At 41.6% G+C, this 13199-nt stretch overlaps 1 protein-coding gene across 1 annotated transcript in view; it reads right to left on the bottom strand.

The window, feature by feature from the left end:
* Positions 1–1078: 1078 nt before the first annotated feature.
* INSC (INSC spindle orientation adaptor protein) overlaps positions 1079–13199 on the bottom strand; it is a 137719-nt gene continuing 125598 nt past the window's right edge. The window contains exons 10-13 of the mRNA XM_077930833.1: positions 7511–7577; positions 7255–7410; positions 5469–5545; positions 1079–2379 (exon numbers count right to left, since the gene is read on the bottom strand). Of these exons, the coding sequence (XP_077786959.1) occupies positions 2251–2379; positions 5469–5545; positions 7255–7410; positions 7511–7577 (429 nt within the window). The 3' untranslated portion in view covers positions 1079–2250. The remainder of the gene's footprint in view (positions 2380–5468; positions 5546–7254; positions 7411–7510; positions 7578–13199) is intronic.

The following is a 13199-nucleotide window of genomic DNA, read 5'->3' as shown; positions in this document are numbered from 1 at the left end:
TAAAGTGGTATTGTGCTGCTTTAACTGTATAGCGCAGATGTGGCATTAGATTCGTAATTTAAGTCGACACACAGTTCTACTGAAGTCAAAGTTTCTTTTCTTATTAAGTGATGGGGGAAAGGTTTAAAAGGGAAGTGGAAGAAATTTTCGGCACAGCACTTGTTCTTGCAAATAACTTTACCAGCATTTAGTCATCACTGCACTCAAAGAATCACATTTCTATTGAAATTTATGTTAACATTCACCTTTGGATATAAAGCTTTTCGTTTTCCATCATCACATTTTGAAACTGACTTAAATAAGAGCAGGATTGCACCCAATGGCTTACACTGTAGTCTTCTTTGTTTCCATTTCATATGTTAATATAGTTTGATATATTAGCTAACACTGTCGATATATAAAGTTGTGGTTGTTGTTTTTTTAAAAAAAGAAACAGTAAACATTTTAACCAGAAGCCACAGATTTTCTGCACAAATGTATTATTGGTGAAGATTCTACTCCAGTCTTAATATTAAAACATCATGATTAATATCTGGTCTTCTGCTTTGTGTTGTTACTCATATACAGAAACCCCAATTGACATGGTGTTAAATGAAAGGCAGCTCTAGAACAGGTCACTTATGAGCAGATGCATTATTTAACCCTTTCTTCTGATGGTTTTCCCACTCCAAATCCACTCCCATACACTGCCTGTCATTGCTCACAGTCCAGTTTCCCACTTACGAGAATAAACACGCATATTGAACTGGGTGAAGGGGAATGTGTTTGGGTGGTAGAAGGAAAAACAGCTACTGTGTGTGTGGGGGGGAGAATCATGACCTCCATTCTCAAAAGCACTCTGCTTTTCATTTTTGGAAGGTGGGACGAAGGCTGCTGTGCAATTAGTAGTTTGCCAGTTAGGAAAATATAAAACATCTACTCACTACACATCAACAACTAACTTAGATCACCCTGCATATGTCTGTATACTTATCCAGCACTATGTGGTCCTCCTGTGGGCTTGCTTTCCATCCAGCCAAAGTTCAGATCCTTAATAACTTGATGGCTAGGATCCCTTCTGGGAATCTGCATACTGCATACTGCTGTACAAATCAAGGGGTGTGTGTGAGAAGAGCACTCTGTGCTGATCTCCTTCCCTGAGCAGAAATGGCAAAATCATGGAGAATAAGGCTAGTAGCCACGATGGCTATGTATTACCTCCGGTATAAACTGAAAATGTGCCCGGTACAGCCCTTACTTGCCAAGGGACAATTGGGAGTGCCCTATAAGGCTGCCCCATTGCTACTTTGTGGTCATGCCTTTTCTGGTCTCATATATGACAGCAGTTGTGGGGCAGGTGAGCAATAAACTTGAGGAAAACAGGTTGGGGGGGCCTAATCTGGTCCATGGCTGCTGATGTAGAAGGTGGAGAAAAGGGCAAGCAAATACCATATTTTTTGCTCTATAAGACTCACTTTTTCCCTCCTAAAAAGTAAGGGGAAATGTGTGTGCGTCTTATGGAGTGAATGCAGGCTGCACAGCTATCACAGAAGCCAGAACAGGAAGAGGGATTGCTGCTTTCACTGCGCAGCGATCCCTCTTGCTGTTCTGGCTTCTGAGATTCAGAATATTTGTTTTCTTGTTTTCCTCCTCCAAAAACTAGGTGTGTCTTGTGGTCTGGTGCGTCTCATAGAGCGAAAAATACGGTAATCAAGGAGCTGGAACAACTCCCCTATGACACAATTCAACATTTGGGGCCTTCTCAGTTGGGGAGGAGGTGAGTAAAGAGAGGCATGATAAGGATGCATTAAATTATGTGAGGTGTAGAGGAAGTAGATAGAGAGATGTTTCTTTTCCTCTCTCATAATACCTTGGCTTATCCAAGTAATGTGAATGGGGTAGCTAAAGTATGAAATGTGCCCCCACAAGAGGTTAGACAAATGTATGGAGCCTAAGGTTCTCAGTGGAACTACCTCTGATATTGGAGGCAGGATGCCTTGGAACACCAGTTTACAAATGGGGAGGGGGCTGTTGTACTTGTGTCTGCTTGCCGGCTTTTCACAGACATCTGGTTGGCCACTGCAAGAACTGGATACTGGACTAGACAGATCTTTTGTCTGACCCAGCAGGTCACTTTTTATGTGCCTAATGGCCTCATTTTTCCCCTATGCTGATTTTTTAGCACTTGAAATAAATTAATCATAAATAACATTTTAGCTACGTTGCCCTATGTAACACTATTTCCTATTTTGGGTTATATTTGTGGTTTGTTCATACAAAGCTTTCTTCCATGTTGGTACAGAGCAGGAAGGAATCCACAAGCCTGGGCTTGACCAACTGCTGGAAATCTGACTCTTGAAGGCCATCAGGGCTGATAACAGCAAGTCGCCGCAAGGCTGCCTGAAAGAAAAATGTGACAATACAGTTTTAGAATAAAAATCTGGCTTCATGCACTGCTAAAGAAACATCACTTGTTCAGAATGACTATTGAGCTGAGGCAGACATCCCCTTAACCATTAACTGATTGACACTATCATAGTGATGTTATTGATTCAATACGGTTACTTATTTGTGTACTTGAAGAGCAGTTGAGACTCATACATTATGTGTGTGTGTGGCCACATACCTCAAATAGCAAATCAACATTCTAGAATTGATTTACATGTTTAGATGTACAGGTATCAGAATGGGCAACATTATTAAACGACAGCATTCCTGTCGACAACAGTTTCATAATTTATGTTCCGATGTTAGTTTGTGTGTGCCTAATTAAGCTGATGCTTCCGGATGCTCCCATCATAAGGATATCTGCAATCTGTAACATTTAGGTTGTGATGTCATGTACTTCTGTGGGAGTAATCCCAGTCAAACTCAGAATAGGCATGTATAGGACTGTGGTATTAAAAACACATACTTTTTTCTCTTTTTTCTAAAAGCCATGCTTCTGAGATTTCAGCACAGCTGTAATATGGGTGCTTGAAAAGAAACTAGGTCTCTGCTAAATTTCTTATTTAAACTAAACTAAACTAAACTAAACCAGGAGTGGACTTTGGTAATATGGTGCCCTGAGCAAGGACAAAATTTGTCCAACCCCACCCCCTCAAAATATTTCTTATTTTCTCAATAATTCCTTCTGGTACAGTTGCTTTCTTAATGGATCTTCTCAATGGGCTCTCCAGTGCACTATGTCATAGTTGCGGCAACTCACTTGCCCATCTGACCGTGGCCTAACTTTGAGTAGGTGCCTATATAAATATAGGTATCATCATCATCATCATTTTGTGCCTGCCTCGGTTTGGTGCCCTGTATGGGGAGACTGTCCACACTGCCCAAATACGTTGCTGAAACAACCTTGCTAATAAATTGCTTTTGGTGGTGCATGGAACAACATTAGACTAAGTCCCATTCAGGCTTCTACTGAGTGAGGTTGTGCATACATGACCCTGATCCTTTGTCCCTTGCTTTGATTTTGTGGCTTAATTTTGGTAGGGGAATCTGCTAGTTTCCACCGAATAAACTAAACTGAATCTATTCTTTAAAAGGATTGCTTAAAACCAAGCTCTCTGAAAGCATCCCTTCCTGAAGACCCTGAAATCCCTTTGCTGGCAAAAGGCACATTCATTTCTATGGGGTTTGTGCCAGTGAAGCACTTTGAGGGTCAGTCTTCATTTTGCTCTCAAGTCCGGCAAAGATTTATAGTGTGACCTCAGGCAAGCCACTTCATCTCCCTACTTAAAACTGTTCAGACTTAAAATTGACATAGGAATTGTCTCTGCCCAGTACTTAGCATACAGCTGCTTCCACCCTGATTGGTGTCTGTAAGCATTACCATTATTTCAAAGAGTAAATCACATGATTTCCAACCATTTGGGGACAGAAATATGAGTGCAAAACTCAGTTGCACAAAGAAATATTGTCCACTTATCAACATTAAAAAAAAATGTGCCTATTATGGGAATTATTTTATTGTGTCATCAGATGGGAGGTCACAAAATTCTGAGCATTGCTTATGGCAACATGATAATCTTTTTATAATAAAAATTTCTTATAAGCTAACTGCCTCTGCAATGAAAATAAAAAATGATTCCAGACTAACAAGCCTCAGTACATTGTAACATTGAAATCCCTATTTCTGGTAACATCCTGGAGGCAAATTTGTACACAACACAGTGGTATCAGGAACAGAAGAGACCTAGATCATAGTAAAGCTTGTATATGCTTGCTTGCTTGCTTGCTTGCTGGCAAGAGTGTGCCTATTAGAGTGTTGTGAGTTGCAGTGGAGCAGCAGGCTGCTTGGTGAGACCCTTCTAACACCTGGGCCCAGCAAGTGTTAAAATATAGGGAGATGTTTGCCTGGGTGATGGGCCATTAAGGAAAACAATTCTTTAAAAACAATTAAACAGTTCTTTTAAAAAAGTTCCCATTGCCACTAACCTGTAAAAAGTGCATATTAACAGCATTAAAAAGAATAAATACATTGCCTAAACTTGCAGCAAATCAGTAAACAGACCCCAAAAGCACAAACCCCCAACACCATACAGTTGCCTGCCTGGTTCTTTGTTCTTGGGTTTCACAAAGTTCTCAGTTCAAGTAAATCAACAGCTACAACTGAAGGGTTCACAGCATTAACACTCCAAGAGGGTCTTGCTTCTTCCATAGCCACAGCTGTTGGAGTGTTAATGTTTGCTCACTGTTTAAGCACATACTTTGCAAATTAAATAATAATAAAGAATTTTGTACACCACCCTTTCTCCGTAGATCTCACAATCACAGAATGGTTCACAAATCTGCAAAGCCAGATTTGCTTTATCTCATACAATGCTATGCGGGTTATCTACTGGGTTCAATAGGACTTAGTCTTTAGTGGTAAAAGGTAAAGGTAAAGGGACCCCTGAACATTAGGTCCAGTCGTGTCTGACTCTGGGGTTGCGGCGCTCATCTTGCTTTATTGGCCGAGGGAGCCGGTGTACAGCTTCCGGGTCATGTGGCCAGCATGACTAAGCCACTTCTGGCAAACCAGAGCAGCGCACGGAAACGCCGTTTACCTTCCCGCCGGAGCAGTACCTATTTATTTACTTGCACTTTGCAGCACCCTTTAAATAAAACTAAATAGCCAAACCAGATGATCCCTTAAAGGCACAGGCTCTGAAGGTCTCCTGTCAAAAGAGGCTTTTCCACTTCAACAAAGGAAGCGACACATGAAAAGGAAAGTGTGTTTGGGGCTGCCTCTTCCATATAAATGAACTGGGGAAAACATATATTTAGTATTCTATGTATATCAACTCATGAGGTGTGGATTTTGGCACGGAACAAGAGGATTTTGAAGCAATATTTCTCTAGAAATTTATACTAACCAGCAACAAAAGGAAGCTCTAATATGCTCTTTAGATATGAGAGAGACTACAAAACACATCCTACTGTGCTAAATATATTTTCAGTGTATAGAAAGCCCATGGGAAAGCTAAAGGCAAATAATTAGATGCACTTACCAAACATGCAACAAGAACAGAATCACTGTTATTTCTTTTGGTAGGAGACCTGCAAAGTTCTATGAGGCGTGGAATACCTATATATTTTGAAAAGAACATTGAAAAGTGAGTAATTTCAAATCTCCACAATTCTCAACATTGCATCAGTGTGATATACTTTCCAGATTTATCTGTTTCAGTGAAAATGATGATGAATTCAGTAAAAAGTGATGCTAGAAAACAAGAAAGGAACTTCCCTTGTGTGTATTATAAAGAGCTGAAATGTGATGTATCAGTTAAACAGTGAACTGTAGAAGCGTCACTCAGAAAGCACTCACAGTTCTGTTTTCACAACCAGGGAGTCTCTGTAATTTTGGGGATGTCCACTTAGTTCTCTCTATCATTATTCTATTAGAAAAGGTATAGAATTGCCCCCCTGCCCACCCCATTTTCCCACATTTGGAAGACCCCACTGGTGTCACTGAATGACTGTAGAGCAAGGGTAGTAATTTCTGCCTGAGAGTCAAATGTGGCCTCCTCCATCTCTATATGGCCCTCAGGACTCTGAACAGGACACACCCCTCCATAAACCACACCATTTTTGGCACCCAGCACCCTCCTCTGGTGTTTTTACCAGGCCAGAATGTGTCCTTGAGCTGAGATATCTCTTGCTTTTCTGGATGGAAGATGGAGAACGGTGTGGGCAAACCCACTTTCACAACACCCACCATTGCTATGGAGCTTCCAGAAGGAAACATGGTCCTCGGATTGAAAAAGATTTCCCACTTTCCCTGCCTCTTACTGTTTTCTGAAAAATACTGTAAAAATAATCACCTGTGTTTTGGAGAACTAACAAAGTCCCATATAAGGTGTTTTGTTTGGAAAGCTGAAAAAAATTCTTTAAAAGGAAATGCTGTCATAGTAAGAGATTCAAAAATGAAGAAAAAATGATATATGCACCAGCTGTGATCATGGAAATCATTTAACAGTTGTGCACATGTCAGGTCCCTGTTCAGGGCCAATTGAAGATGTGCAACTTTAACTGTCTGCAGGATTAAGCTTTTTGAACAGTGTTGCAACCTGTTTTGTTCATTTGGGTTAGCAGGCAAAAAAAAAACAAACCCAATTCTGCAACAGTTGTGTGCCATTTGCACACCCATTTGTGCTTCTTTTTGCCTTCACAACCGGACTTTTTTCCATGCAAACTAAACATCCATTAAAGTACAGTGGTACATTGGTTTGCATATGTCCTAGTTTGCATACATTTTGGATTACAAACACGTCAAACCCAGAAGTGCATGTCCCAGTTTGCAACCTTTTTTTGGATTACAACCCATATTTTTTTTTTGGATTACGAACAAAAAACATTTGGAGGCCCCATTGGTGAAAGTGTGCCTTGGGTTACAACCTGTTTTGGTTTACAGGTGGACCTCTGGAACGGATTGTGGTTGTAAACCAAGGTACCACTGTAGTCAGGTAAACTGACCCCTGCAGTTGTAATGCAATGAGTAACATGGGAGGGGAGATCTGTACAGTACTGCTGAAGACATACAGGTGGTGTAGACTGGTTCAGAATTGAGTCCATACAGAAGGATTGAAATTCTGCATGGATTGGGGGGGGGGGAGAGAAGCCTAAACAGTAGCAAATGGACTGGCCCTCTGATGTAGCACAGCTGATAAGAGGGTATACGGAGAGCAGATAAGTGAGACCACTTTGACAATCAAAGCAGCTGCTTCCTCACTTTGACGGATGCAGCATTTTGCATATTTTATACAGTGCCAGCATGTTAAGCATTAAAATTCTTACAACTAAGGTTTATGGCTGCATGTGCCACTTCGGGATCACGACTCAGCCGGGCGAGCGTAACCGCGGCTTTTTGCTGAACTCGTTCGCAAGCAGCTACTTCTGGTGAATTCCCAGATGACGATTTCTCAAACAGCATTTCCATTAAAACTTGAACACCTACAAAGGAGTGAAACACTGTTGATAAGCATCCCAGGCTATAGTGAGATTATTCAGAACAAAAAGCAGAATTAAAAAGGATGCAGCATGGTTTGCATACCATTCCCTTGGATTATTTCTGAGGCACACTGGTCCAGGACAGACATGTTTGCTAATATCGTCACAACCTAAATTAAAGAGAAACAACCACTTGAAATATTACATTTCACAATTCTTACCATCACCATGCATTTAAGACATGTCCTTCTAAGCTGCCAATTAAGTATCAGCACCTTCGATTTTCTGAGGTATCTTTTATTGCCACCTTTTCACAGTAGCTCAAGGGAAGCCAGATCATTATTTCCGCCTCCCAACAGTGCTCTGTATTAGCTGAAGCTTCCATAGCAAACCCCACAGAGAGCACATTGTAGTAATCCAGCCTAAAGAAACCAGTGCTTGAACTGCTGTGACCAAGCACTCTAGTTCAGAAATGGTTGTAGCTGTTATACCAGTTGCAGTTGGTAAAAGATGTTTCTAGCCACTGAGACAACCTGGGCCTCCAGTAACAGAACTGCACCCAGAAGCACTTCCTGGCTGCAATCCTGCTCCTTTATAGGGAGTGCAACCCCATTCAGGGTAGGCAACTGACAAGCTTCTTGGACATGTGGACCATTCTGTCTTGCCAGGATTCAAGCTCAGCTTGTTTTTCCTCAACCATCTCATCATTGTGTCTAGGCACTGGTCCAAGGCCTGCACAGCCTCTCCCAATTTAAGTATTAAGAAGAAACAGAGCTGAGTGTTATCAGCATACTGATAGCACCTTATACTACACTGTATAATGTAGTATAAACACTGACAACTGGGAAGCACTGGCCTGTGAGCGCTCCAATTGGAGAACAGCCTTTAGCAAAGGTGTTATGGGTTTTGAAAACACTCAAACTCAGGATGAAAGGGAGAAAGCATGCTTGGCAAACCCTCACCATGATCAACTCCTGCCCGGAAACCTATGCCCCCCCCCCCCCTGTGGAAGGACGTGTGGATCCAGAATTGGCCTCCACAGTCACTTACGGACTCACTGTTAAAACTGTGTTTATGGAAGACAATCTTACTTGGCTACGAGCGTTCGCCAGAGAAGAAGAAGAAGATAGCACCTTGCCCCAAATGCCTAATAATGACCTGTCCCAGATGCTCCATTGAATGTTAAATAGCATTGGAGATATGATAGTGTTCTGTGGTACCCATAGTGTAACTGTCAGGGGTCTGAAAAATGCCCTCCAAATGCTACTCTGTGGACATGATCCTGGAGGTAGGACTGGGACCATTGCAATGCAGTGCCCCCCAATTCCCATTCCTTGAAGCCAGTCCAGGAGGATACCATGGTCAATGGTATCAAAAGCCAAAGAGAGATCAAGAAGCAGGAGAAAGGTTGCACGTCCCTTGTCCTGCTCTCTGCAAAGGTCATCCATCCATGCAATCAAGGTGACTCAGTCCTATGGCCACTGCTGAACCCACACTGGAATGGATCTAAATAATCGGTGTCATCCAAGACGTGGCAGTCTCACTACAATTCTGTCCACCACTTCGTCCAAAAAAGTATTTGTTGCTGGTTGATAGTTGCTTCAACTCAAGGGGTCCATGGCTGCACCACCACCTCTTTCAAGGCAGCAGGAACCTTCCCCTAACACATTGAAACATTAACCATCCTCTAGACTTAACCATTCAAATACCTTCTGCTTGATTTGATAAGTAGGAGAGACTGGAGTCAAGATGGCATGTGGTCAGATGCGTGGCTAGCAGCGTTTTGTCCACATCAGTTGATTCTGTCAACTGATACCAATGCCACACTACATCATATTTGAGGCACTGGGCACTTTGGCTGGAGTTGTAACAACTGCAGAGTCAATATCACTCCAAAGTTATCCTCCAAGTGTATAGGCAGCTAGTCACACCAGGTCTTCAAAAGCTCCAGAGGTCCCTACCCCATAGTGGGAGTCAGTAACCTAACTCGTGATTCCATTGCTAGCATGACTACCATGAGTTGTGGTTGTACAGGTCTGCTCTAGAGAAGCAGGAGTACAACTAATGGGTGAAAATGGTAGAAAAGCTAATTTTGAGAACATCAGGGAAGAGAATCCTAATGGTAGAAGAGCTGTTAACCAATGGAGGTATTCCCCCCCCACCCAATGGAAGATAGCCTTCTGCCAGAGATGCTTCAGTTCCATCCTGCATTGCAGATCCTGTACTGAACACAGAGCTGAACCAGATGATCACTGAGGTATCTTCTATGAGTTGTATTCCAATAACTCATACTCACAGTAGACCCCTTGAGATCAATGGCTATGTTCCTTAGTTTCAGTGGGCCCAGCATGAGTATGAGTTAATTGGACGCCACATCAACTGATGCCTTGCATCACAGATACAGAGCTATGAACCAAACTTTGATCATCACCTCTCGACACAAAAGTCCAGCAAGAAAGGAATGTGGCACTTCTGTGTTTTATGCAGTGCACTGCTGCGCTAAAAAATAAATAAATGCTAAACTAAGGAGGTGGCTTGCAAACTAGAAAGTGTGAGAATTGTACATAATGAAATGTACAGAAACACAAGAGCATTTGTTGGGGCTCAGGCGGTGCTATTGTAGGGCAAATGCACATGTTTGGATAACATAGCTTGAGGCCCTACCCTGTGTATTCAAACAAACAAACCTCACTGATAGAGTTAAGGAAGCCAAGTTGCCATCAATTTGGCTCTCACTAGGTCATTATAGTAACAAAGGATATTTGTTTTGGGTTGTGTGTCACAAAGGTCTCCTGCTTCCTTCAGCAGTGCCACAGTGTCATCTCTCTGAATAAACAGGCCCACTTAGGATGCAAATGACTTGATGAAATGCCAATAGTGACAGGCAGAAAAAATGGGAACTCAAGACACATCTATGTGTTGATTCAATGTTAATTATTAACAGTGTTTCAGGCATGTGTCCCTTCGTTCTAAATGATATCCTGTTAATGAAAATTACTTGCTCCATGGAGAGACTGCACCTCATGCAGCTTTCTAAGCAAAAGATGAAGAATTCAATTAAGGACAATTTGAATACATGCCAATTATTCCACTCCTTCAAGTTATTTGATTGAATCTTAGAAATGTGTGTGAGTGTGTATGTGTGTGTGTGTTTGTATTTGTGTCTTTTGACTGATAAATTTATATCAGCTCAATGACTCCAGTTGCCCCTTATCCAATTATCCCAAAGAATTTCTTTATATGTGCAAGACAAACAGTGACCATCATGGTGCTGGGAATTTTATTCAATACCAAAATTGTTTAAATTTTAAGAAGACCACCATAATGTACAGATTGGGCAAATTACCCCTACATACATGAGACTTATTCAGTACAAAACCTCATTTAATTAAAACTACAGACCTAAGACTTAGCATATTCAATCAAACCAGTGGTCCGTAACCCCCAGAATCCTGTGCCCAAACATAGCAGTCATGAGTTACCAGGTTGAGGCAATCCTAGACTTGCCTAATATTCATAATGCCTGGAAATCAGTAACTTGCAAGGTAGGTTCCAACTTTACAGTCTAATAGCTCCTTAGAATTCCTTATCTGGTCAGAACATTTTAACTGCATTGTGCTTAACAACCATTAGTAGTTTTGCCAGTGACAGGAGACACAGTACATACAGTGAGAAACAGAGGCAGGCAGGGATAAGATAAGATAAAATAAGATAAGAGGCAATACAAACTGGCAGAAAAACAAATAGGCAAGTGCTTTGATTCATCTTCATGGAATGACTTGTAATAATTGCACAATAGTGGTGCGATAAACAGAAGTGCAAAAATTCCAGCAATCTGGTATCCTAGGACAACCATATTATTAAGTCCAGGGTGCGGGACAGTGAAAAGAACAAAATGTTCTTCCTTCCATGCTGCAGCATTTTTTAAACAACAGCAGCATAGGAAGCTAGTTTAGACTGAGCCTCAGACCATCTAGATCAGTATTGTCTACACTGAGTAGCAGCATCCCTTCAAGGGTCAGGTGGGAATCTCTCCCAGCCCCACCTGAAAATGCTGGGGACTCAACTTGAGACATTCTACATGCAGGGTAGCTGCTCAACCACTGAGCTACGGACTTTCCCTGCAAATAACCACTTCAAAGAGGTGATCTGCAAATACTACCTTTGCTTGCACTGTGCACATTTAGCTCTCTGTTGTGTTATCTTTCTTAGCATTTGCAGAAAGGGGAGGAGCAAGCTGAAGGGGGCGGGCCTTGGGAATATGCTGCCCTGCGCAGAGCCAACATTTGACGCCTTCCCCCAGCCCTCACAGTGCTGGCTTAAGCCAGACTTTGGGAAGGAAGCAAGAGGCTCTGCGATCCTAAATGCACACATGGGAGCAAGTCCCAATGAACTCAATGGGACTTACATTGAATAGACACATAGAGGATTGCATTATAATACCGCCTTGGAGAGTCTGGGGGAAGAAAGCTTAATTTTGTAGAGAAGAAAATTTGGCAATGACACATAATGGAATTTCCCCCCTCGCTATGCTCTCACCTTTTTAAGAATTAGTGCCCTCGTTTTCTGATGGTCAGCATCTCATACAGCAGAGCTGGGAGTCATTATGCTAATTAAATCTTTAATAGTCATAAGAAAACAGCTTTTCATGAGCTTTATTACTGTCACTAACAAGGATGGGGGAAAATGAATCTTAAAACAAAAGTTCCTGTGTTCATTTCACTAGGTGGCAAAGTACATAAATATGGAAGTGCTAAAATGAGTGGTTAATTATCATCTAGCTAAGCAAAATTGCTTCCCGCTATGTTTTATTTCAATTAAGTTAATTGCATAAAGTCCAGTTAAGGAAGACTTGCAATGTTTCGTCCAACCTTCCTATCATAGATATGAGGGTTTGGGGAGACTGGGAAAGCAGTGACTGATCTTAACATGTAAATTATAGAAAGACAAAGGGTTCCTTCTGAGACAGGAAAAAGGCTTCTATGCACTATGTGGTCCTTGATTCCAGGTGGTGACCCAATCAAGTCAGGAAAATTAGTTCAGAGGCTTCCATTATACAATGTTGATATGCATCCTTCAAAAAACAAATAGGAAAATATATCATAGATTATAAAAAAAACCTTAATGCATCCTTTTTGCATCATCAATGTTTGACTTCAATTATCATGCTTGAATATAATGCAGGATTATGACAGGGTTTTTGAAAGTTTGTGGGGGGTTTTAGAAGACACTGGAAGCAAAGTAAAACATTTACTTTACCTGAAAAATGTGTTGAAGATGAAAAACCCTGTTCCCAAGCTTTCTGGTGCCCTAATCCTATAATTCACTCTGAACAACTCCAAATGTCAGCCTGTATGATTTATATTGATTGAACTGTGGTTGTAAGTTATTTTTAATGTGTTAGTGTGCAGCTACCTTTCTGGTTTCCTTTATTTCATGACAGGAGGGGAAGGCAATTGTTACTGGGACTGCAGCATGCAGGAAAGCTTATTTCTTCCTTCCCAGTTGACATCAGAATGAAAATCCCATTCCCACACCTCCAAGGGAAAGACAAAAGTTCCCAGTGAGGTGTGTGTCCCCCATACTAGTAAATTATTTAAGAAAAGTGTGCGCTCTGCATTCAGCGCAACATTTAGCTAGGTCTTCAGAGTAACACTTTTTCTATGCTGCTCCTGCACATCTGGACCAGCGTATTTGATACCATGGGATCCTCAGAAGGATGGTTCCTCTGCATTGGTTTGTCATGTATGTTTTGCAGCTGTCTGAAGGTTCTTTCAGAAGTTACTCTCCAG

Source organism: Podarcis muralis, chromosome 1 (genome assembly GCF_964188315.1).
Source record: "Podarcis muralis chromosome 1, rPodMur119.hap1.1, whole genome shotgun sequence".
NCBI lineage: Eukaryota > Metazoa > Chordata > Lepidosauria > Squamata > Lacertidae > Podarcis > Podarcis muralis.
Note: the sequence above shows the minus strand (reverse complement) of the source record. Positions and strands in the feature narration are given on the sequence as shown.